The sequence below is a fragment of the Cricetulus griseus genome, chromosome X, assembly GCF_003668045.3.
Source record: "Cricetulus griseus strain 17A/GY chromosome X, alternate assembly CriGri-PICRH-1.0, whole genome shotgun sequence".
Taxonomy (NCBI): Eukaryota; Metazoa; Chordata; class Mammalia; order Rodentia; family Cricetidae; genus Cricetulus; species Cricetulus griseus.
This window is the reverse complement of record NC_048604.1, coordinates 68,491,173-68,516,478: the sequence shown is the minus strand read 5'-3', so window position 1 is coordinate 68,516,478 and position 25,306 is coordinate 68,491,173. Positions and strand designations below refer to the sequence as shown.

At 50.0% G+C, this 25,306-nt stretch overlaps 2 protein-coding genes across 2 annotated transcripts; one reads left to right on the top strand and one right to left on the bottom strand.

Moving 5' to 3' along the window:
- Positions 1 to 12,181: 12,181 nt before the first annotated feature.
- Positions 12,182 to 15,505, bottom strand: LOC100768963 (uncharacterized protein CXorf49 homolog). The gene is made up of 5 exons (XM_035449730.1): positions 14,225 to 15,505; positions 13,771 to 13,927; positions 13,142 to 13,224; positions 12,840 to 12,885; positions 12,182 to 12,222 (listed from the first exon to the last, which is right to left on the bottom strand). The coding sequence occupies exons 1-5, from the start codon at positions 15,503 to 15,505 to the stop codon at positions 12,182 to 12,184; spliced, it is 1,608 nt and encodes a 535-aa protein (XP_035305621.1).
- Positions 15,506 to 15,917: 412 nt separating this feature from the next.
- LOC113837511 (uncharacterized protein CXorf49 homolog) lies at positions 15,918 to 19,312 on the top strand. The gene is made up of 5 exons (XM_027431763.2): positions 15,918 to 17,267; positions 17,601 to 17,757; positions 17,872 to 17,894; positions 18,609 to 18,654; positions 19,272 to 19,312. The coding sequence occupies exons 1-5, from the start codon at positions 15,918 to 15,920 to the stop codon at positions 19,310 to 19,312; spliced, it is 1,617 nt and encodes a 538-aa protein (XP_027287564.1).
- The last annotated feature ends 5,994 nt before the right edge of the window (positions 19,313 to 25,306 follow it).

Below are 25,306 nucleotides of genomic sequence, written 5' to 3'. Positions count from 1 at the left end.
AGGAAGCTTCACATCCAGGGGATGCATTTCTTTGTTAGTTTTGGGTTCTTTGTTTGTTTGGTTTTGTTTTTAAGACAGGGTTTCTCTGTGTAGCCCTGGCTGTCCTGGAACTTGCTCTGTAGTTCAAGCTGGCTTCAAACTCAGAGATCTGCCTGTTTCTGCCTCCCCAGTGCTGGGATTAAAGACGTGCATCACCATGACCAGCTCAGAACATGGTTTTGTGCTTAAAAGCTCACCACGAGGAAAGCTCAGTACTACAGTGGGATCCCAAACACCCAGTGTAGTCACTGGCCAGCTAACAACAATTTTCTATTGGGGACTGGAGAGGTGGCTCAGAGGTTAAGAGCACCGACTGCTCTTTTAGAAGACCCAAGTTCGTTTCCCAGCACCCACAAGGTGGCTCACACTGTATACACAATAAACAAACAAATGAATAAATCTAAAAAAACGATTTTCTATTGGCTTAATCCCATGTCCAAGCAGTCTTCTCTGGTGAACACCCAACAGTACCTCCGTCTCTGAGAGTAAGTAGATAGGAAAATGACAAATCTCTTTTGACCTATTGTACCCAAGTAAAACTTCTTTGTGAGTTTTCAGCACAAATTCATAATTACATTCTGAATGAAAATGTACCACACAAATGGGAAATATTTATTGGAAATTGAGGTTGATATAACAAATATGTAGGTATCTTTTTCATTTTTCTTTAAATATCTGTAAGTATATGAAAGCAGATCCAGTCCACTTGGCACATGCCTATAGTACCAGCATGGGGGAAGTAGAGGCAGGAGGATTGGGAGTTCATGGCCAGTCTCAGTTACATAGTCAGTTCAAAGCTAGACTGAGATGCAAAGTGACATCCCCTCCCCTCACACACACACACAAACACACAATACCAAAACAACCAAACAAAAAAGAAGAAAAAGTTAAGCTATATCTACAAATTACATACCATTTCTAATCTTGATGAAATCTTCTATGAAGAAAGTCATTTTAGTGATGCTTTTGGTTATGAGATATGCATAATATTTTTACAGGGGTGTTGTTTACCTTAGCACCACTTTTCTCATTATTTTTTTTTATTTCTGGGTGTATGTATGTGTTGGTATGTGTGTGCCACAGGGACATGGGTGGAGGCCAGAGGACAACTTTCAGGAGTCAGTTCTCTCTTTCCATTTTGTGGGTTCCGGGGATTGAATTCAGGTCACAGGCTTATAAGCAAGTACCTTGACTCTCTTGAGTCACCTCACTGGCACCTCATTGTCATTATCATGAGGCAAATGTGATAACCACTGCACTATGAACACAGTCCTTCCCAGCATCATTCTTGTAAGATTAATTCCTGTTGTTCTGTGTATTACTCTGTATATCCCCATCAATGATCAAGCATTTCATTGCATGAATGCCCTATGAGGTCCTAACACAGTCCTAAACAAACAGACTGAAGATGATGCCATGTGAAGACCTCTCCATAGCCCTTTGCTTCCCCATTAATTTAAATTTAATGAGAAATTAGAAAAAGAAGGGAAGACTGGGAACAAGCTCAATGGTGGAATGCACTGCTACCATGGGAGAGGTCTTGAATTTCATCCCCAATATTGTTGTGGGGTATTTACCAGAAAATGCTGCTCTGACAGAGGTTTGAGCAAATAGAAAGTATTAACCGGCCAGTGACTACACTGGGTGTGCGGGACACCACTGGAGCACTGAGTCTTTATCAGGGTGAACTTTTAACTACAAAAACAATGTCCCCGGTTGACATACTTCAGTTAACAAGAACAATTAAGCAAAAGCAGAACAACAGAAGCCAAAAAGCAAAGTTATTACTTTCTGAGACTTTCCCATAACTATGGGCTTTGGTGGGTTAGGCCTTTGTTTTAGTTTTGGCAGGTGGTGCTGTCTACATGCTGAGTTTTACAGCCTGAATGGTTCTTCTTCCACCATGGAAGTGTGCTAACTCACTTGTGCTAAGGATTCAGGGCCTTCTGGGTTCCGGGACGCTGTTACAATACCACACACAGAGAAAAAAAAGAAAGGGCAAAGAGCCAAGGCATAAACTCATGTAGGGAAGCAGGAAGGGAGGAAGGTACTATCGGTGACCCTGGGGACAGGTTCAAAACAGAAAGAAGGACAAGCACATGTTGGTTGGTATTTAAGCCTGGAATGGTGGCTCCTGCTTGTAACCCCAGTACTGGGGAGGCTGAGGCAGGAGGATTGCTGTGGATTCTGTGTGACAGAGTAAAACTCTGTGTCACCAAACAAATAAGGACTAAGAAAGGAGGAATTGGTTGCTCTGACAAAGAAGGAAACTGGTAAAAGGAGAGACACATGAAGAAAACGGGCAAACTGGGTGGGCATGTTAAAGAACATCTGTAAACTCAGAACATGGGCGGGTGAAGGCAGGGGACAAAAGTTCAAGGTTATTCTGGGCTACACAGCAACTTAGAGGCCAGCTTAGGCTACCTGAGACTCTGCATTAAAGCAACAATAACAAAATAACTAAATGAACAAAAAAAGAAAAAGAAAAAGAAAACCAGAGCCAAAGGCAGCTGCAGGAAACAAAAGGCCACAAAAACATACCACAAAGCATGCAGACATTAAAATCAACAGGATATCATGAGGGAACTGGATGCTCACACAGTGACTATGCAAAATACACTAGATGCATTTCTAAATACAGAGGGAAAACGGTTCCTTCTCGATGGAGTGAGCTGACCATGCACCCTGACCACATGGTAAAAGTCAACAGTACTAGGCACAAGGCAGGCAGATGGAGAGTCTCAGGCAAACAGATGGAGAGCATGTTATGTGAAAGGTTTCCATACCCCAATATTAAGTTTCTCCTGACACAATACATCAGATCAGGCTGAATTAATAAGACCAGGTTTATTCTGAGCAAAGCAACCCTTGGGTGATCTGGAGCAGGGAGGGAAAAAATTCACATGGCAGGTCCAAGGTCCTGGTCTTAAATACTCTCTAGGTGTGGCCCTGAGCATCTCAGGGGGAGGAGCTGCCACTTGGTGGGCGTTCCCATAGGGGGCAGGGTTTGGAGAGAAAGAGGAGTGAGGTAGAGCTTCCACCTAAACATCCCAAACGTCTTGTATATATGGGCATGGTTAAAGTCTGACTGCTTCCTGGGAATGGGGAGTCAGGGAGTCATCGGTGGGCTCACCCTCAGAGAGAGCTATGAGTGAAGAAGCATTCAAGCAGCTGCCATCCTGGAAACCTCAGGCATCTGTTCCTTGAGGAGGCAGAGAAGGCAGGTGGCTAGAAGAAAAAAAGGTTATTATCACTGGCCCCATGAACAGAGTTCGCCACAGTAAAAGGGAAGACAGCCAGAAAGAATGGACCGAGAAGTGCACTGGTTGTACAAGACACAAGGGTGAATGAGGGAGACAGGAAAGCAGATGCACCCTTCATCTGGACACCTTGGAAAACCAGGTCCCAGCTGCTGGATAGATGCCCGCCTGAGCCTGGAGAGTACCAGCATGGATGTTCCAGGAGCTTGGAGGGATGGTATGCCAAATCGAGGGATGATGTGTTCCAGAAGTACCTGAGCCATAACATCTGCTGTTTCCTTGGAGATGGGGCTTGTCTCCATCCATCCCATAAAGCTGTCAATAAGAGTTAAGAGACAATGGAGCTTTTTATGAGTACTTGCCTGGTTGATGTCCTCGGAGCTGGTGCAGAAGCTGACATATCTGGAGGGCCCCCTGCATGAGGGCTTTGTCGCGAACATCTGTTAGAAGTGGACCTGTAAAATATGGGCTTGAAGATGGGTGGGGTTAAAGGGGCGCTCAAGAGACTGATACTAGTTTCCAGCAGGCCAGATTTCATGACACATTAGCAGAACTCTTTCCCCAGTAACATGCAAGTGTCTGTAAGACAGCTGGAACAGATTTACAACTTGGTGTCATAGCAAAAGCCTATGGCTTTGGGTTAAAAGGCATGAACAGTTTTCTCAGGGCCTGGTTTTAGCACGATGAAACACACCTTTAGACTATACTTCGAAGACAACGAGAGGAAATATACTGAACAAAAGAGGTTAGAGAGTGATGGAGGAAAGAGTTGAACACCCCTGCAAGGTCCGTACTCTCTTTAATGGTAGGCTGTTTCAGAGGGGGAGGAGTTGGCATTTCAGCAGAGTTTTGTCATCTGTGGATGGACCAATACAGTAATGCTGAAAAAGCCTCTGTGCAGTCCTAAAGGCTGGGACCAGTAAAATCACAGAAATTCAAGAACTCCTGAAAACTGTTTGTAGTCAGTGCTCAAAACTGCATTTGCTAGGCTGGAGAGATGGCTCAGCGGTTAAAAGCACTGACTATTCTTCCTAGAGGTCCTGAGTTCAATTCCTGGCAACCACATGGTGACTCACAACCACCTTGAATGAGATCTGGTGCCCTCTGCTGGCATGCAGGCAGAAGACTTTATACATAATAAATAAAATCTTTAAAAAAAAAAAAAAACAAACTGCATGTGCCAATGTTGAAACTCTGAATCTCCAAAGTTCCATCTCAAACCTGTTTATCCTGTACCATGAAACCTGTGAACAGGGCAAACCTGCCTGTATTTTTAACAGGAAACTAATGAACTAAGAGCTGGTAACCTGGTAAATCTGTCAGCACCCAAGTCATCAAACACCATCAGATCTGAGAAGGATAAATGTCACCTGAGTGAGCAGAAGCGAGGCAGCTTCCCAGCTGCTACCCAGGCAGCTACCCGAGGTCTTTCCTTGGCCATCAAGGCAGTATCCATCTTCAGCTGCCAAGCCCAGGCACACCTTTCTATGGAGTGGGAATTTGGGGAGAGTGACCTATCTTGTCTTGGCAAGGCATGATAATAAATTTCCAGTGTCCTGCTTGTTCACAATCTGGACAGGATCTTCATAGCAGTAAAGGTACAAAGCAGTTTTCTGCTCTCTGGCTGGCTTTGCTGTATTTAAGGCAAGCTGCAGGTGGGAGTTCTTTTGCAGCCACCCATCTCCTTGGAGGCGATACAGGATGCCTCCAAGAGCTGGCATGTCTCTAACATGAGAAGCTTTTTTAGTAAAATGCCAAATTCTCAGATCTCTGAAGCTTCTCAGGATCAGAGGGATCATTATCTGTTAGGTATATCTAAACTAGACAAATGTTATTTAAGCTTAACTGTGACAATGTGTGTGTGTGTGTGTGTGTGTGTGTGTGTGTGTGTGTGTGTGTGTGTGTGTGTGTGTGCCTGCGCACATGTGCATGTGTATGCTGGCAGAAGCCAGAGTCCACAGATTCCCCTGGAGCTGGAGCTACAGGCAGTTATGAGCCGCCTGATGTGGGTGCTGGGAACTGAACAAGGGTCCTGTGCAACAGCAGGACATGCTCTGAATCAAGGAACTATCTCTCTGGCCCCTTCCTCATTCTTTTTCCACACTGGGTCTCTCACTGAACCTGGAGCTTGCTAATTAAGCTAGGCTAATTGGCCACAAAGCCCATGGAACCCATCTGTTTTCACCTACCTCTGCCCTAGCATGGGGGTTACAGATGTCTTCCACACAAGTGCCGGGGATCCTAACAAAGCTCTTCATGCAAGCCCAGTACCCACTGAGCCTGTCTCCCAGTCCACCTTGCGTGATTTTAAAAGCAGGTTTTTCTGCCTGGGATGTAGTTCAATCAGGAGAGTGCTCACCTAGCATTCCAGGAGCAGTGGATTTGATTCCCAGCATTCACTAGACTGGGCATGGTATCCTATGTATGGCATGTCATCTCACTGTCGTCCTTAGAAAGTTCAACACCAGTCTGGGATACATGAGAGAATGAATGAATGAATGAATGAATGAATGAATGAATGGGAATGGGAAGATGAGTCTGGAGAGATGACTTAGCAGTTGGGGCACACACTACACTTTGAGCACATTGGAGTTGAGTCCCAGCACTCCTGTGTGGCAGTTGTCAACTGCTTGTGACTCCAGCAGCTGCAGAGGAACTGACCCATCCTGGTCTCTAAAGGCACTTGCATTCACATGCACCTACCCACCTTCACATAATTTTCAAAATAGTAAATAAATGAATAAATAATGAAATGAGATTTCACTATATAGCTTAGACTGGCCATGAAATCACGAACCTCCTGCCTCAGCTTCCTAAGTGCTGAGGTTACAGGTCTGCACTACCAACTCCATGCAAGTCTGCCAGTGTTTAAAACTCATACACTTAAAGAATACTATCACAGTTGCTGATGGTAGCACAGGCATTTTATCTCAGTGCTCGGGGGGCAGAGGCAGAGGCAGAGGCAGGCAGGGGCAGGGGCAGGGGCAGGGCAGGGCAGGGGCAGGGGCAGGGGGCAGGGGCAGGGCAGGCAGGGGCAGGCAGAGGCAGAGGCAGAGGCAGAGGCAGAGGCAGAGGCAGAGGCAGAGGCAGAGGCAGAGGCAGGCAGATCTCTGTGAGTTCCAGGCCAGCCTGGTTTACAGAGTGAGTTCCAGGACAGCCAGGGCTACACAAAGAAATCCTGTAGTAAAAACAACTGGGGGGGGAGTGAGAGAGTGGAAGAGAGAGGAAGAAGGAGAGGGAGAAGGACAGGGAAAAAGAGAGAGAAATACCACCATGATAAAATCTTATAGAATTTGGGGCTAGAAAGATGACTAGGGAATTAAAATCACTTGCTGCTCTTGCAAAAGACAAAGGTTGAATACACTGCATCACATGGGAGCTCATACTCACCCATATCTCCAGTTCCAAGGGATCCACCAGGCTCTTCAGCCCTCTGCAGGCATCAGGCATGGTCATAGCCCACACCAGGCAAAAACTCATACACAGAAAATAAAAATAAGTCCTTGCTTAAAAAAGAAAGAAATGAATGGCATTTAATTACCTCAAAGTCATTCATACCTCCTGTAGTAGATCACTTCATTCCACGCTCAGACAGATCCACACAACCACCAATTTGTTATTTTGTCCCTGAAGGAGTCTTTCCCATGCCATGGACCTGTGACACACAGAATGGAGCCTTTTGCATTTGGCTTCCTCCTCACCAAGGGGCACATAGATGACTCATGATGGAGCAATTCCCCAGTTTGGTCACTCACTGTAAAGACACCTGAGGAGTCTGAGGCTCTGGTTTCCTGCACTTGTAAATGGCATTCTCAGCATGGCCTGGTTTAACTTTTCTGTCTCAGTAAGGCCCATCAATCACACCACCCATTCATCCTCAAGTGGAAGTGAGTGATTCCTGGGACAGTCAGGGGAGATTTCAAACTCAGCTGACCCCAGGAAAGCCAGGGTGGGAACAGTGACACACAGGGAGGGGCTCCGAGGCTGTCAGTGTTGAACTACTGATGGCCACAGGATTCTATCATGCCCAGCCACCAGGCTGCCCTTCTAACTGTCCCCATGGGACCAATGTGACAGGAACACTGCAGGTATAATTCCCAGGTCACATGGTGGCACACCACCCAAGGGCACATGGCCACAGGTAGCCAACAGGAGAGTTTGCTTCACATTTGGAGGAAATGGAAGATGAAGAAACATGGACAGGGAAAAGCTATCAGAAACTGAGGACAGCTGGACATAAGGTGGGTGAGAGTCACCCAGGAGCCTAGGACAGCAAACTGGAATCTGTGCAGTGGCTCACACAATGACTTCAACACTGTCACCTCACAGCCCCACATGCTGAGCACTGGGCATCTGCACAGCTGACTGTGGCTACTTGGCTAGGAGGTGCCTGGCTACTCTAGGGTGTTCCCTGGACCCGGAGAAGGGGACTGTCTATTCTGCCAACAAAGTTCCAGGTCATGTTTGTACAGGGTCTCTGGGGATCGCTGGCTCCCAGGCCCAGTGGGATGCTGCTAGGGGTTCCTCAGTGCCAGAGCATGAGGGTCAGGCACACAGATCAGCCACCCTGCAAGACCCTCCCTGAGCTGAGTAGCAGCAGGAGGCTGGACAGAGCCTGGGTGCTCCAGGGCACACCCACCCTCTTCTGGCTGGACAGGAGGTTGAGAAAGGATGGGAAAGGAATGAAGGGAACCCTCCTACCTCCTCCTTTCCAATAGGGCCCGGACTTATTTTTCAGACCAGAGCTTTGGAATCTGCACTAACTCCCCTAGAGGCAGCAGGGTCAGCATAGCACAGCCATGGTATTGGGTAGCAGTAGGTCTGACTGAAGAGGAGAGAGGCTGTGTGCTCAAAGGGCAGGGGTTGGACTGGCAAGCCATTCTCACAGGGCTGTTGGTGTCCTGCCCTGGCTTCAGCATGCAGCTGTACTGGTGACAATGGCCCCGAGCCTGCAAGTACAGTGCCTGGTGCTGGAATGCACCACAGCCAGGACTGGCTGACATGTGCAAGCTGCCAGAAGCCCAGCTGCTGAGTCTGAGATTTCACTCAGCTCCCACCCTGCCAGAAGTATCCATGAGTCTCGGGATGAGAGCCACATCCTGAGGAACCCAGACCATCTTCTCGGGGAGGGGCTCTGAGTCGATGGTTTATGTCCCCACTGTCCCCTCAGGCTTTCAGATCTATGGGTGTTTTACTGTCTCTGGAATACACTGTCTCTGTAAGTTCTATCCATGAGGCCAGAAGAGATCCCCCTGAGACTGTGGGGGACAGTGTGCTGCCAGGCTTGCCCCACTCTCCACAGGCAGTTGACCCTCCTAATTTGCATGCCCACTGCGCTCCTACTGCCAGGCTCTCCTTTAGCTTGGGATATGCCAGCTGCCAGGAGAGCTCCTGCTCCAAATGCAGGCAAAACCAACAAATCTGAGGGACACAGCTTGCACATTGTTCCCTGCCCAAGGAAGAACTTAAAAACACTTTTATTTTAACTGTATGTGTATGATTTGTCTGCGTGTATGTCTATGGTCCATGCTTGTGCCCAGTGCCAAGGAGGCCAGAAAAGCGCCTCTCATCCCTGGACCTAGAGTTACAAATGGTTATGGTCTGGATGTGGGTGCTGAGAATCAAACCCAAGTCCTCTGCAAGAGCAGCAGGTGCTCTTATGGCTGCTGAGCCATCTCTCCAGCCCTTCGGCAGGAATTTTGAGAGGACAGCCCAGTGTAGGATCCAGAGCCTACTTTGACAACTCCAAGCTTTTGACAGCCTTACTCACTGTGACTTTTGTGACTAGCACTTCCTACGAAGCCATGTCCTCCTTTGCTTTCAGATTTAAAAATCACCTCTAAAGAGTCAACCCCAACCTCCATTTGTGTGTACTCTATTCTTCACTGGCGAGGTTGTCACCTCCAGCTGCTACCTGCTGAGTCGGAGCTGTCCACTCCAGGGACAATCACACTCCATTCACAGATTCACAAGCACACACAGCCAGAACAAGGGACACAACCCATGGTCCCAGATGTTTTGTGGTCACCATATCCTACAACAAGTGTGAGAAGTGCCAGGGCCTGGCTTGTATCAGTCCACAGAGGATATTATTCCAGACTGAAGCCTCTGGGGCTGAGATCGGATCCAGTCAAATGGACCCAGGTCCATCTCTGAGTTGAGGGGTGCTGGACTGGGAAACTCTTATCTACCCAAGGCAATAAAGACCAGACACAGACATCTTGTCATTTCAGGGGGTTGGGGTAGTCCATGCTGGAAACTGGAGTCTCCGGTTTATTCTAGCATCCTCCTAAATAGCTTTCCAACAGTGGGGGTGACTGCAGAAGGCATCTACTATCATGTATATAGCTGACGTCAAGTAATTCTTTAAATTCAAGAGGCACCTAACCAGTCCCTAGACAGGTAAGCAAGTTCTCTGAATAGGAGCAGGAACACCTAGGGGCTAGGTCTGTAGTTATGCAAACTATGAGAGTTATCCACTGAGGCCAAGCCATCCGGTGGCAATTTAGCCAGCATCTGAAAGACAATGGGAGAATCAGGCTCCTGAAAAAAGGAGTAGAGGTTTGGACCCCAATACTTTAAATCAATAATTATTGGTCCCAAGAGAGAAGCCCGCCTCTCAGGAATGCAAGCTGACAGAACTCTCACCTGCCTCATCTATGCCAGTCTCGTATCCTGCCTGGCACTTGCTCCTGGCTCTAGGCTGGAAGCCATCCTGTGTGTCTCTGAGGGCAGCACAGGAATGTGGAGCTCAGGAGGAAGTAGGGAAGATGGACCTCAAACATACAAGTATCATGTTTGGAAACATTTCTGCCATGTGTGAAGAAGGGTGAGGAGGGACCTGTGGAAGGCCTTCCACGCATGTGTGGATGCTTCATCTTAAACAATGAATGCGTGGGTCAGCAAGATGCTTCAAGCCTGACAACCTGAGTTCACTCTGTGGAACCCACATACATTCTGGATGCCAGTGCTAGAGAGATGGCTCAGGGGTTGAGAACAGTGTACTGCTCTTCTGGAAGATGCAAGTTCAGTTCCCAGTACCCACAGCAGGCAGCTCACATCACTTGTAAGTCTGGCTTCAGGAGCATCCAATGGACTGGCCTCCAACAGAACCTTCACTCATGTGTGAACACACACACACACACACACACACACACACACACACACACACACACACACACACACACACACCACACACACACGGGATTTTAACTAGATCTTTGAAAACTTTTACACCTGATGATTCCCGTGTATAATTTCAGGTTTCCTACAGTAGGATGAGAGAAAGAGACAGAAGATCCCACAAGCTGTAGGCCCAGCTAGGCTCAGGTAGGAAGCACAGGTAGAAACAAGAGACACCTTGCTTTAAATGAGGTAGATTGAGAGAACCCATTCCCAAACTTTTTTCTCTGAGCACTACACAACTGCCATGGCATGGGAGCCTCTGTGTCTCTCCCTCTCTCCCTCTCACTGTCTCCCCCTATTTCCCTCACCTCTGTGTGTGTTGCATATTTCTCTCTCTCCTTTCCTCCCTTTCCCGTCCCCCACTCTCTCTCCCACAGATACCCCAAACTCTTTAAAAGCAGAACTTTTCAAATGGGGGCTGGATGAGAGCACCTCTCAGACCAGGACCAGGAAGGTGTGGACACCTTCGGGTATCCTAGCCCTTCACTTCCACTGTCATGGAACATCACCCCTATTGTTCCACAGGACCACTGAAGACTCACATAATCACCCACAACCCAGAGACAAACAGGCACTTCTCTGTGTTCCTTACAGCGTGTGTGCACACTGTTTGGAGCTTCACTTACTCTACCAACCTCGGGCATGGGATTTGCCCTCCACCTCTCTATGAAATGGTCCAGGGGCAAATCAGGGGACTTGGCAACTCATTTCAAAGGCAGAGGTGGCAGGAGGGGGGAATTGGGGTTATGCAGGAGCCCAAAGATGAAGTGCAAATTCTAGGCCAGTACTCTCTGAGTGCCAGGCATCCCACATAGAGAATGATCTGGAAGGTCAGAGACTGGGATGGGAAAAGACCAGGAAAGCAGAAAGGACCGCTGAATGCAGGAGGCAAGAGGCAAAAAAAAAAATGGGTTTCATGAGGCTGTCCCAGAGAGGCCAGTAGTCAGGGCAGGGATGGGGTCTTGGGAAAGGGAGGAAATGCTGGCCATATCAGTCCTGGCCCCAGCACACCTGGCTAAGCTTGGCTGCGTGGTGCCTGCCCAGAAAGGAAACCACATCCCACTCAGGACTACTGTGCTTTTTTTCCCACAAATACTTTATTTACTTATTGAAAACCTCACACATCAGAACTGTATTTGTGGAGACAGAGCACAGTGTAAATGAGGACTAGGGTTCTTAGCGGGTGGGAAAGGAATAGTTTCCACCCTGTTGCTGGACCTCATCACCCCACCAAAAGAGAAAGGGTGGAAAAACATAACACAAAACCACTTAATGTGCAACAGCTGTCACCAGGGTAGGTAGGCAGGGGGCAAAATCAGGGACACAAAGTCAGCTCTGGCTGGAGAGCAGAGGTTCTCAACTTGTGGGATATTTACATTAAAATTCCTAACAGTAACCCATTTACAGGTATGAAGTAACAAGGAAATAATTGTATGCTTGGGGGTCACATCAACATGAGGAATTGTATTAAAGGATGGAAGCATTAGGAAGGCTGAGAACCGCTGCTGTAGGGTTAGTGGAAGGAAGCAGGATCCCTGGATGGTAGCCTGGCCTCTTCTGCAAGGATGCTGGGCTCCAACCTGTGAGGCAGAGCAGAGTCAGGTCAGCTCTGGCTTCCTGAGCAGTCAGGAGTGTGGGGAGGGCTATGGGAAGCAGAACACTCACTTCAAAGATCTGTGGACAGCACAACACTCACTTCAGAGATCCTGGAACTTTTCGTTGAGGGCCTGCATGATGGCTGAAACACAGAGATACAAATGGGTACTCCAGACATAGACACACAGGAACCTACCAGCCTGAGCCCCATTCTCTGTGCCATAGGAACTTCTAGCCGCCTCACTGTCCTGCAGGCCCCGTGCAAGGAGCCTGGGCACAGGCTTCCCCACCCATCACCGAGCTCTATGTGGATACATTCTCTACAGGAGAACAGCGTAGACAGGCAGTCCTCAAATGCTGGGCCATAGCAGTGCCAGCCCTACTTGTAAAACAAACAAACATGTGACAACAAACACTTCACAAGCTGCAGCTGCCAGGACTTTGAGGGAAACTAAAGCAGGAATGTCTAAATGCCCAGAGAGAAGGGAACCTGTGGGACTCACCTGCACAGCACAGGAGAGAGCATTGCTTCTCATTGTAAGTCCCTCAGTAGAGGGACCATTTCAGTAGAGGGGTGGAGGGCAAATCACATGCCCGACGTTGGTAGAGTCAATGCACAGAGGGCTTCCAGCCTGGCCTGCTTGAGGTCACCTTCCTCAATAGAACAGCCCCTCAGTCCACCCCAATCACCTGTACCCAAACACTAAGCTCTCCCTGTGGCCCTGGTGCCATCACTTCCCTGCCACGGGTCGGTCATACCTAGTTGTTCCTTGAGTTCCTCTATTTCCTTCTGCAACATCAGACACTAGTCCAGCAGACATGGGACAAAAAGAAAGGGAGATTATCACTTAATGTCCTGGCCTTCTCTCTGCTCCATTCACACCTCCCACCAGCCTCAGACCTGTGACCAGACTGGCAAAGAACCTTGGACGGGAAGGAGGTGCCCTCTCTCTGTGGAGTGTCAAATAGGATTCGGCCCAGGAGGTTAACTGTCAGGTTAACTTTAAAAGTCAGCCCAGGGGCTAACTGGGGCTGGCATTTCTGAGTTGAGAAAGCCCTACCTGTTGGCAGCCCATTGTTTCTGGTGCTTGATATTGCCTCTCGCCAACTGGGAATGGAAAACGTATGAACAACTCCTGCTCACCTGAAAAAACATACACACAAGAGACACACTGGAAGTGCCATCTAGGCTTGTGATCCTAGCTGAAAGCGACTGGTTAGGTCTAAAATGAGGCAGCAATACCCTCTACTGGGAGCAACACATACCTTTTAGGTCCTCAGTTCTATCCAGCTCTATTCCTCCTTTATTCTTGCCCAGAGACAGCATAAAGGTGCTGTGAGACCCTAATACTGTGGCCCTGAGCCAAGGCTATCAGGACTATTACCCATGGCTATATCCATGAAGGAATTCAGTGCTTGAGCAGGGCTCCCTAGCAAAACTCTGGTGTGCTAAAGGACAGCCTGTGGAGTTGGAGTTGTCCCACCTTTTAAAGTCATGCATCCCAAAGTCCCACTCATTTCACAATGTGGCCTGAGGCCAGCACTGCCTGTACCCAGTCTCCTGTGGACTCCCTACCTACCCAGACAGGGAAGCCCAAGGAACAAGGCTGCAATCCCCCAAAGGAACAGAGCCTAAGGTTTCCTTCCTTTCCCTGTCTTTCCTCACTGCTCTGAAACCCCAAAGACTCACCAGCCTGTGCAGGTCCTCTGGATCTGGAACTTCTCTGGCTCAAGGTCAAGAGCTGGGAGTTTCCTGGAACTTGGGGTGCTCTGACGTTGGCATCTCCACTGGTCATTTCTCTATGATTCGTGCACGTGGAAGGTTGCTCTGCCCTGTGTGTTGGAAGCTCACACAAAAATTTCTCACTGAGTACATGTTGTGGAGGGGCTGAGGGCAAGTGAGGGAACAAAATGGAGGCTTGTGAGGCTCAGGTCAGGGGATGAGCTCTGCCAGCAAGGAGCCCACAGGCAATGGAAAGGCTCAGGTCCTGGCCTGGCTTCCTTGGGGAAGAGCTAGGAGGGAGGAATCAGGAGGCCCTTGAGACTGACTACATACCCTCTGAAGGGACAGACGGAACAGGGCAATGGTATGTGCTGGGGGAGGGAAAGGCAGGGTGAGAGGAGACAGAGGCTGTTCTACTCACTTGGGCCTGCAAGCCAGGATTTCTGGTTTGGTCATCATCTTCTTTGGCCCCTGGCTGGGATTCCTTTGTCTTCCTTGCCATGGATCTCTTCCCAGTGCAGAAGGGCTTGCAGTCTTTGGGTCCTGAAGGCAGTGAGCACTTACTGGTCTTCCCTATCAGAGCAACCCCAGAGATTGGGGGGAAAGTGGCTGGTTCCACAGGAGCTGACTTGAGTCTCTGTCCCCATGGTGGGAAAGTTCTTCCCACGGATCCTCTTGAGGCATTCCACTGAAGTGGCTTCTCCTGAGCTGTCTTCTTTTTAGGACTGGTCTTGGGCAAGGCACCTGAAGCAACAGGAGCAGGGGCAGCAGCAGAGTTGGCTGCAGCAGTAGACACAGAGGCAGCAGAAGCTCCTGGGGAGCCTGGTCTGCTCCCTTCTTTGCTCCAGACCATACTTTGCCTTTTCTTACACAGAGAGTCTTCCAGCTCCCCTGAAACTGGCTTTTCCAGGCCTGAGCTGAGCCCCCGGGTAGCACTGGACAGTACAGAGGGGGGCACATGGACGAATCTTCCCCTGCCTTGGACATTTGTGTGTTTGCCTGAGTCTTCCAGCTCAGTGCGGCCACTGGACTTGGCCTGGTTTCCTTCTTTGAGGCAAATGGTCACCCTCATCATCTGTATCTCATTCAACTCATCAATAGACTCGTGGTCGGAGGATGGATATTGCACATCCTCACTGGCTAGTATCCTACTTGTGGCACCTCTTCCTGGAGTCACCCAGGCGCTGGCCCTCCCCAGACCTCTGGAGTGCAGTTCGGTAGCTGAGAACTGCTTCCCTTCCACAGAGCTCGGGGGGTGCATGACCCTCCTGCTTGTGCCTCCATCTGTGTCTCCCCAAATGCCAAAGGGCTCTGCAGCGGAGCTTTTTGGGGAAGGATGTCTGCGGACACCCCAGGCCTCCCGGTTGACTACATGCTGCCTGAAGCTTGTACCCGCTACTGCCAGCTCCGGTACAAAGTCCAAATTGTCCCCTCTCTCATCCACCGGAGTGCCAGGCCGACCTTCGCAGCCCCAAATGACTGACCTTCCCTCAGTCTCATCCCTTTCTAACCAAGAGTCATACTGGAAAGTCTTGGAGACTGGGAGACACATTTTGTCCTCTCTGCTCCGTAACAGCCTCTCGTTAGGGCCCAAGCCATGTCCCCTCGAGATTCCATGGCTAAAGTGGCGTCCTTCTGCATGCTCCCCACTTTCTGGCCCCAAACCGGTTTCCCTAACAGACACCTCATTAGGAGAGTTCATGCTTCCACCCCAGCAGGTGCAGTCTGAGGGAGACTAGCCCCCTCACTGCGTCCGCAGCTACTCCTTCACGAAGGTAACCACCACACCACAGGCCGGACACGCCTCCGTTTCAAACACCGCGAGATTTCGCATGCCCTCGAGGGCCGTTCTCATTGGTCTGCCGTTCAACTAGCCACCAACCAGGGCAGCCGTTGTTTGGCCAATACTCGAATCACTGGCCAATAGAGATGACGGTTCGACACGTTAAAGGGCGGGGTTTGGCGCCTGAGTGTGAGGAAATTTCGAGACTTCGACGACGTCTCGCTAAGTTACGTGTCCTCTGAACTAACAGCTTGCGGCGCCTGTGGCAAACGGCCTCGCTTTCTTTGAGGAGGAATATCTTCCCTCAACCTGTGACTCCCCTGCTGGCGACATGAGCTCCCCAGATGAGGTGTCAGCCCCTGAAGTCAGTGGTGACAAGGATGTCCCGTCTACCGGGGACATGAATTCCCAGGATATGGCGTCTGCTCCTGAAGCTGACTTGGGCCAGGAGGGCAGGGAGCACTTAGGAGACACTCTGATCAACCCCAGAGTTCCAGAGGGTGAAAGCCTCGTCCAACGTCCTCTGGAGATTAGAGAGGGTGAGGGCGGCCTGCCACGTATTGAAAGCTGTGAGTTGAAGTCTGGGCCTAAGTTTGAAGCAAGAGAAGTAGAAGAAGGGGTGCTTACGGACCCGGCAGGCCCGACCAGTTCCCCCGTGGGCCAAGAAGAAGGCGGAGAGGTCAGCGGGTACTTCTTGCCCCAGCTCAGTATTGAGGCTATGACTATAATGAGAGAGCTGACCGACCTACAGGCCCGAAAATTCTGCAGGTACCCGTCCCCACAAAGCTGTGCCGCTGAACTGACTGCCCTTTGGAGTAGTATAGGTGAAGGCTCCAACAGAGGTGCAGAGCCCGTGAGCTCTGGAGAAGGGAAGCAGGTCTCTACAGGCTCACTGTACCCCAGGGGCCTGGGGCGAAGCAGAGCCTGGGTGACCTCGAGAAGAGGCACCACAAGTAAGATGGTGCGCAGTGAAGCTGTCCAACGGTCCACCTCAAAACCTGCTTCTGATGAGTCCAGTGATTCACAGACGATGAAGGTGACCATTTGCCTCAAAGAAGGAAACCAGGCCAAGTCCAGTGGCCGCACTGAGCTGGAAGACTCAGGCAAACACACAAATGTCCAAGGCAGGGGAAGATTCGTCCATGTGCCCCCCTCTGTACTGTCCAGTGCTACCCGGAGGTTCAGCGCGGGCCTGGAAAAGCCAGTTTCAGGGGAGCCGGAAGGCTCTCTGTGTAAGAAAAGGCAAAGTATGGTCTGGGGCAAAGAAGGGAGCAGACCAGGCTACCCAGGAGCTTCTGCTGCCTCTGTGTCTACTGCTGCAGCCAACTCTGCTGCTGCCCCTGCTCCTGTTGCTTCAGGTGCTTTGCCCAAGACCAATACTAGAAAGAAGACAGCACAGGAGAAGAAGTCCTTGTCAGATGCCTCAAGAGGACCCCTGGGAAGAACCTTCCCACCTTGGGGGCAAAGACTCAAGTCAGCTCCTGTAGAGCCAGCTACCCTGCCCCCAATCTCTGGGGTTGCTCTGATAGGGAAGACCAGTAAAAACTCACTGCCTTCAGGACCCAAAGACTGCAAGCCCTTCTGCACTGGGAAGAGATCCATGGCAAGGAAGACAAAGGAATCCCAGCCAGGGGCCAAAGAAGATGATGACCAATCCAGAGATCCAGGCCTGCAGGCCCAAGTGAGTACAGCAGCCTCTGTCTCCTCTCACCCTGCCTTTCCCTCCCCCAGCACATACCATTGCCCTGTTCCGTCTGTCCCTTCAGAGGGTATGTAGTCAGTCTCAAGGGCCTCCTGATTCCTCCCTCCTAGCTCTTCCCCAAGGAAGCCAGGCCAGGACCTGAGCCTTTCCAGTGCTTCTGGGCTCCTTGCTGGCAGAGCTCTGCCCCCTGACCTGAGTCTGACCGAGGAACAGAAGGTGCAGATGGGATGAGCCTCACAAGCCTCCATTTTGTTCCCTCACTTGCCCTCAGCCCCTCCACAACATGTACTCAGTGAGAAATTTTTGTGTAAGCTTCCAACACACAGGGCAGAGCAACCTTCCACGTGCACGAATCGTAGAGAAATGACCAGTGGAGATGCCAACTTCAGAGCACCTCAAGTTCCAGGACACTCCCAGCTCTTGACCTTGAGCCAGAGAAGTTCCAGATCCAGAGCACTTGCACCTGCTGGTGAGTCTTTGGGGTTTCAGAGCAGTGAGGAAAGACAGGGAATGGAAGGAAACCTTAGGCTCTGTTCCTTTGGGGGATTGCAGCCTTGTTCCTTGGGCTTCCCTGTCTGGGTAGGTAGGGAGTCCACAGGAGACTGGGTACAGGCAGTGCTGGCCTCAGGCCACATTGTGAAATGAGTGGGACTTTGGGATGCATGACTTTAAAAGGTGGGACAACTCCAACTCCACAGGCTGTCCTTTAGCACACCAGAGTTTTGCCGGGAGTCCTGCTCAAGCACTGAGTTCATCCCAGTACTGGGTTTGGCTAGCAATCATCCTAGGAGTAACCAGGGCTTCTGGGCTACCTATGAACAACAGAGAAGGAAGGCTAGGAGCTTGGAGGAGCTGATGTTCTAACATATATAAATTTCTGCCAGCAGAGGGGAAGTTTGTATCATTTAGATTTCACCAGATCCTTCCCACCCGAATGCCAAACTTGAAGCTGCATACTACATTTATTTCTTTTTTTTTCAGGGGACCATGATCCTTCTGTGAGTGCTTTATTACCTGTTGGAGGCAGTCAGCCAGCAAGACAAAGCCCACTGGGCTGTCCTCAGGTAGGACATTCTCAGCTCAGAAATGCCAGCCCCAGCAAGCTCCCAAGCGGACTGTTAAAGTTAACCTGATAGTTAACCTAATAGGCTGAATCCTATTTGACACTCCACAGAGAGAGGGCACCTCCTTCCCGTCCAAGGTTCTTTGCCAGTCTGGTCACAGGTCTGAGGCTGGTGGGAGGTGTGAATGGAGCAGAGAGAAGGCCAGGACATTAAGTGATAATCTCCCTTTCTTTTTGTCCCATGTCTGCTGGACTAGTGTCTGATGTTGCAGAAGGAAATAGAGGAACTCAAGGAACAACTAGGTATGACCGACCCGTGGCAGGGAAGTGATGGCACCAGGGCCACAGGGAGAGCTTAGTGTTTGGGTACAGGTGATTGGGGTGGACTGAGGGGCTGTTCTATTGAGGAAGGTGACCTCAAGCAGGCCAGGCTGGAAGCCCTCTGTGCATTGACTCTACCAACGTCGGGCATGTGATTTGCCCTCCACCCCTCTACTGAAATGGTCCCTCTACTGAGGGACTTACAATGAGAAGCAATGCTCTCTCCTGTGCTGTGCAGGTGAGTCCCACAGGTTCCCTTCTCTCTGGGCATTTAGACATTCCTGCTTTAGTTTCCCTCAAAGTCCTGGCAGCTGCAGCTTGTGAAGTGTTTGTTGTCACATGTTTGTTTGTTTTACAAGTAGGGCTGGCACTGCTATGGCCCAGCATTTGAGGACTGCCTGTCTACGCTGTTCTCCTGTAGAGAATGTATCCACATAGAGCTCGGTGATGGGTGGGGAAGCCTGTGCCCAGGCTCCTTGCACGGGGCCTGCAGGACAGTGAGGCGGCTAGAAGTTCCTATGGCACAGAGAATGGGGCTCAGGCTGGTAGGTTCCTGTGTGTCTATGTCTGGAGTACCCATTTGTATCTCTGTGTTTCAGCCATCATGCAGGCCCTCAACGAAAAGTTCCAGGATCTCTGAAGTGAGTGTTGTGCTGTCCACAGATCTTTGAAGTGAGTGTTCTGCTTCCCATAGCCCTCCCCACACTCCTGACTGCTCAGGAAGCCAGAGCTGACCTGACTCTGCTCTGCCTCACAGGTTGGAGCCCAGCATCCTTGCAGAAGAGGCCAGACTACCATCCAGGGATCCTGCTTCCTTCCACTAACCCTACAGCAGCGGTTCTCAGCCTTCCTAATGCTTCCATCCTTTAATACAATTCCTCATGTTGATGTGACCCCCAAGCATACAATTATTTCCTTGTTACTTCATACCTGTAAATGGGTTACTGTTAGGAATTTTAATGTAAATATCCCACAAGTTGAGAACCTCTGCTCTCCAGCCAGAGCTGACTTTGTGTCCCTGATTTTGCCCCCTGCCTACCTACCCTGGTGACAGCTGTTGCACATTAAGTGGTTTTGTCTTATGTTTTTCCACCCTTTCTCTTTTGGTGGGGTGATGAGGTCCAGCAACAGGGTGGAAACTATTCCTTTCCCACCCGCTAAGAACCCTAGTCCTCATTTACACTGTGCTCTGTCTCCACAAATACAGTTCTGATGTGTGAGGTTTTCAATAAGTAAATAAAGTATTTGTGGGAAAAAAAGCACAGTAGTCCTGAGTGGGATGTGGTTTCCTTTCTGGGCAGGCACCACGCAGCCAAGCTTAGCCAGGTGTGCTGGGGCCAGGACTGATATGGCCAGCATTTCCTCCCTTTCCCAAGACCCCATCCCTGCCCTGACTACTGGCCTCTCTGGGACAGCCTCATGAAACCCATTTTTTTTTTTGCCTCTTGCCTCCTGCATTCAGCGGTCCTTTCTGCTTTCCTGGTCTTTTCCCATCCCAGTCTCTGACCTTCCAGATCATTCTCTATGTGGGATGCCTGGCACTCAGAGAGTACTGGCCTAGAATTTGCACTTCATCTTTGGGCTCCTGCATAACCCCAATTCCCCCCTCCTGCCACCTCTGCCTTTGAAATGAGTTGCCAAGTCCCCTGATTTGCCCCTGGACCATTTCAGTAGAGAGGTGGAGGGCAAATCCCATGCCCGAGGTTGGTAGAGTAAGTGAAGCTCCAAACAGTGTGCACACACGCTGTAAGGAACACAGAGAAGTGCCTGTTTGTCTCTGGGTTGTGGGTGATTATGTGAGTCTTCAGTGGTCCTGTGGAACAATAGGGGTGATGTTCCATGACAGTGGAAGTGAAGGGCTAGGATACCCGAAGGTGTCCACACCTTCCTGGTCCTGGTCTGAGAGGTGCTCTCATCCAGCCCCCATTTGAAAAGTTCTGCTTTTAAAGAGTTTGGGGTATCTGTGGGAGAGAGAGTGGGGGACGGGATTGGGAGGAAAGGAGAGAGAGAAATATGCAACACACACAGAGGTGAGGGAAATAGGGGGAGACAGTGAGAGGGAGAGAGGGAGAGACACAGAGGCTCCCATGCCATGGCAGTTGTGTAGTGCTCAGAGAAAAAAAGTTTGGGAATGGGTTCTCTCAATCTACCTCATTTAAAGCAAGGTGTCTCTTGTTTCTACCTGTGCTTCCTACCTGAGCCTAGCTGGGCCTACAGCTTGTGGGTTCTTCTGTCTCTTTCTCTCATCCTACTGTAGGAAACCTGAAATTATACATGGGAATCATCAGGTGTAAAAGTTTTCAAAGATCTAGTTAAAATCCCGTGTGTGTGTGTGTGTGTGGTGTGTGTGTGTGTGTGTGTGTTCACACATGAGTGAAGGTTCTGTTGGAGGCCAGTCCATTGGATGCTCCTGAAGCCAGACTTACAAGTGATGTGAGCTGCCTGCTGTGGGTACTGGGAACTGAACTTGCATCTTCCAGAAGAGCAGTACACTGTTCTCAACCCCTGAGCCATCTCTCTAGCACTGGCATCCAGAATGTATGTGGGTTCCACAGAGTAAACTCAGGTTGTCAGGCTTGAAGCATCTTGCTGACCCACGCATTCATTGTTTAAGATGAAGCATCCACACATGCGTGGAAGGCCTTCCACAGGTCCCTCCTCACCCTTCTTCACACATGGCAGAAATGTTTCCAAACATGATACTTGTATGTTTGAGGTCCATCTTCCCTACTTCCTCCTGAGCTCCACATTCCTGTACTGCCCTCAGAGACACACAGGATGGCTTCCAGCCTAGAGCCAGGAGCAGGTGCCAGGCAGGATGTGAGAGTGGCATAGATGAGGCAGGTGTGGGTTCTGTCAGCTTGCATTCCTGAGAGGCGGGTTTTTCACATTTGATGTAGGGTATGGTAACAACAAACATCTGGGCCCATGGATTGTGTCCCTTTTTCTGGCTGTGTGTGCTTGTGAATCTGTGAATGGAGTGTGATTGTCCCTGGAGTGGACAGCTCCGACTCAGCAGGTAGCAGCTGGAGGTGACAACCTCGCCAGTGAGGAATAGAGTGCACACAAATGGAGGTTCGGTTTGACCTTACATTAGAGGTGATTTTTAAATCTGAAAGCAAAGGAGGACATGGCTTCGTAGGAAGTGCTAGTCACAAAAGTCACAGTGAGTAAGGCTGTCAAAAGCTTGGAGTTGTCAAAGTAGGCTCTGGATCCTACACTGGGCTGTCCTCTCAAAATTCCTGCCAAAGGGAATGGAGAGATGGCTCAGCAGCCATAAGAGCACCTGCTGCTCTTGCAGAGGACTTGGGTTTGATTCCCAGCACCCACATCCAGACCATAACCATTTGTAACTCTAGGTCCAGGGATGAGAGGCGCTCTTCTGGCCTCCTTGGCACTGGGCACAAGCATGGACCATAGACATACACGCAGACAAATCATACACATACAGTTAAAATAAAAGTGTTTTTAAGTTCTTCCTTGGGCAGGGAACAATGTGCAAGCTGTGTCCCTCAGATTTGTTGGTTTTGCCTGCATTTGGAGCAGGAGCTCTCCTGGCAGCTGGCATATCCCAAGCTAAAGGAGAGCCTGGCAGTAGGAGCGCAGTGGGCATGCAAATTAGGAAGGTCAACTGCCTGTGGAGAGTGGGGCAAGCCTTGCAGCACACTGTCCCCCACAGTCTCAGGGGGATCTCTTCTGGCCTCATGGATAGAACTTACAGAGACAGTGTATTCCAGAGACAGTAAAACACCCATAGATCTGAAAGCCTGAGGGGACAGTGGGGACATAAACCATCGACTCAGAGCCCCTCCCCGAGAAGATGGTCTGGGTTCCTCAGGATGTGGCTCTCATCCCGAGACTCATGGATACTTCTGGCAGGGTGGGAGCTGAGTGAAATCTCAGACTCAGCAGCTGGGCTTCTGGCAGCTTGCTCATGTCAGCCAGTCCTGGCTGTGGTGCATTCCAGCACCAGGCACTGTACTTGCAGGCTTGGGGCCATTGTCACCAGTACAGCTGCATGCTGAAGCCAGGGCAGGACACCAACAGCCCTGTGAGAATGGCTTCCCAGTCCGGCCCCTGCCCTTTGAGCACACAGCCTCTCTCCTCTTCAGTCAGACCTACTGCTGCCCAATACCGTGGCTGTGCTATGCTGAACCTGCTGTCTCTAGGGGAGTTAGTGCAGATTCCAAGGCTCTGGTCTGAAAAATAAGTCCGGGCCCTATTGGAAAGGAGGAGGTAGGAGGGTTCCCTTCATTCCTTTCCCATCCTTTCTCAACCTCCTGTCCAGCCAGAAGAGGGTGGGTGTGCCCTGGAGCACCCAGGCTCTGTCCAGCCTCCTGCAGCTACTCAGCTCAGGGAGGGTCTTGCAGGGTGGCTGATCTGTGTGCCTGACCCTCATGCTCTGGCACTGAGGAACCCCTAGCAGCATCCCACTGGGCCTGGGAGCCAGCGATCCCCAGAGACCCTGTACAAACATGACCTGGAACTTTGTTGGCAGAATAGACAGTCCCCTTCTCCGGGTCCAAGGAACACCCTAGAGTAGCCAGGCACCTCCTAGCCAAGTAGCCACAGTCAGCTGTGCAGATGCCCAGTGCTCAGCATGTGGGGCTGTGAGGTGACAGTGTTGAAGTCATTGTGTGAGCCACTGCACAGATTCCAGTTTGCTGTCCTAGGCTCCTGGGTGACTCTCACCCACCTTATGCCCAGCTGTCCTCAGTTTCTGATAGCTTTTTCCTGTCCATATTTCTTCATCTTCCATTTCCTCCAAATGTGAAGCAAACTCTCCTGTTGGCTACCTGTGGCCATGTGCCCTTGGGTGGTGTGGCCACCATGTGACCCTGGGAATTATACCTGTAGTGTTCCTGTCACACTGGTCTCATGGGGACAGTTAGAAGGGCAGCCTGGTGGCTGGGCATGATAGAATCCTGTGGCCATCAGTCAGAGCAAGTAGCTCAACACTGACAGCCTCGGAGCCCCTCCCTGTGTGTCACTGTTCCCACTCTGGCTTTCCTGGGGTCAGCTGAGTTTGAAATCTCCCCTGACTGTCCCAGGAATCACTCACTTCCTCACTTGAGGATGAATGGGTGGTGTGACTGATGGGCCTTACTGAGACAGAAAAGTTAAACCAGGCCATGCTGAGCATGCCATTTACAAGTGCAGGAAACCAGAGCCTCAGACTCCTCAGGTATCTTTACAGTGAGTGACCAAACTGGGGAATTGCTCCATCATGAGTCATCTATGTGCCCCTTGGTGAGGAGGAAGCCAAATGCAAAAGGCTCCATTCTGTGTGTCACAGGTCCATGGCATGGGAAAGACTCCTTCAGGGACAAAATAACAAATTGGTGGTTGTGTGGATCTGTCTGAGCGTGGAATGAAGTGATCTACTACAGGAGGTATGAATGACTTTGAGGTAATTTAATGCCATTCATTTCTTTCTTTTTTAAGCAAGGACTTATTTTTATTTTCTGTGTATGAGTTTTTGCCTGATGTGGGCTATGACCATGCCTGATGCCTGCAGAGGGCTGAAGAGCCTGGTGGATCCCTTGGAACTGGAGATATGGGTGAGTATGAGCTCCCATGTGATGCAGTGTATTCAACCTTTGTCTTTTGCAAGAGCAGCAAGTGATTTTAATTCCCTAGTCATCTTTCTAGCCCCAAATTCTATAAGATTTTATCATGGTGGTATTTCTCTCTCTTTTTCCCTGTCCTTCTCCCTCTCCTTCTTCCTCTCTCTTTCACTCTCTCACTCCCCCCACCCCAGTTGTTTTTAATACAGGATTTCTTTGTGTAGCCCTGGCTGTCCTGGAACTCACTCTGTAAACCAGGCTGGCCTGGAACTCACAGAGATCTGCCTGCCTCTGCCTCTGCCTCTGCCCCCCGAGCACTGAGATAAAATGCCTGTGCTACCATCAGCAACTGTGATAGTATTCTTTAAGTGTATGAGTTTTAAACACTGGCAGATTTGCATGGAGTTGGTAGTGCAGACCTGTAACCTCAGCACTTAGGAAGCTGAGGCAGGAGGTTCGTGATTTCATGGCCAGTCTAAGCTATATAGTGAAATCTCATTTCATTATTTATTCATTTATTTACTATTTTGAAAATTATGTGAAGGTGGGTAGGTGCATGTGAATGCAAGTGCCTTTAGAGACCAGGGTGGGTCAGTTCCTCTGCAGCTGCTGGAGTCACAAGCAGTTGACAACTGCCACACAGGAGTGCTGGGACTCAACTCCAATGTGCTCAAAGTGTAGTGTGTGCCCCAACTGCTAAGTCATCTCTCCAGACTCATCTTCCCATTCCCATTCATTCATTCATTCATTCATTCATTCATTCATTCATTCATTCTCTCATGTATCCCAGACTGGTGTTGAACTTCCTAAGGACGACAGTGAGATGACATGCCATACATAGGATACCATGCCCAGTCTAGTGAATGCTGGGAATCAAATCCACTGCTCCTGGAATGCTAGGTGAGCACTCTTCTGATTGAACTACATCCCAGGCAGAAAAACCTGCTTTTAAAATCACGCAAGGTGGACTGGGAGACAGGCTCAGTGGGTACTGGGCTTGCATGAAGAGCTTTGTTAGGATCCCCGGCACTTGTGTGGAAGACATCTGTAACCCCCATGCTAGGGCA

Coding starts and splice junctions, on each gene's coding strand:
- LOC113837511 (XM_027431763.2), top strand. CDS start 15,918: ATGAGCTCCCCAGATGAGGTGTCAGCCCCTGAAGTCAGTGGTGACAAG. Junction 17,895..18,608: donor GGGAGTCCACAGGAGACTGG/GTACAGGCAGTG, acceptor CTGCTGGACTAG/TGTCTGATGTTGCAGAAGGA. Junction 18,655..19,271: donor GGAACTCAAGGAACAACTAG/GTATGACCGACC, acceptor TCTGTGTTTCAG/CCATCATGCAGGCCCTCAAC.
- LOC100768963 (XM_035449730.1), bottom strand. CDS start 15,505: ATGAACTCTCCTAATGAGGTGTCTGTTAGGGAAACCGGTTTGGGGCCA. Junction 12,886..13,141: donor AAACAATGGGCTGCCAACAG/GTAGGGCTTTCT, acceptor CTGCTGGACTAG/TGTCTGATGTTGCAGAAGGA. Junction 12,223..12,839: donor GGAACTCAAGGAACAACTAG/GTATGACCGACC, acceptor TCTGTGTTTCAG/CCATCATGCAGGCCCTCAAC.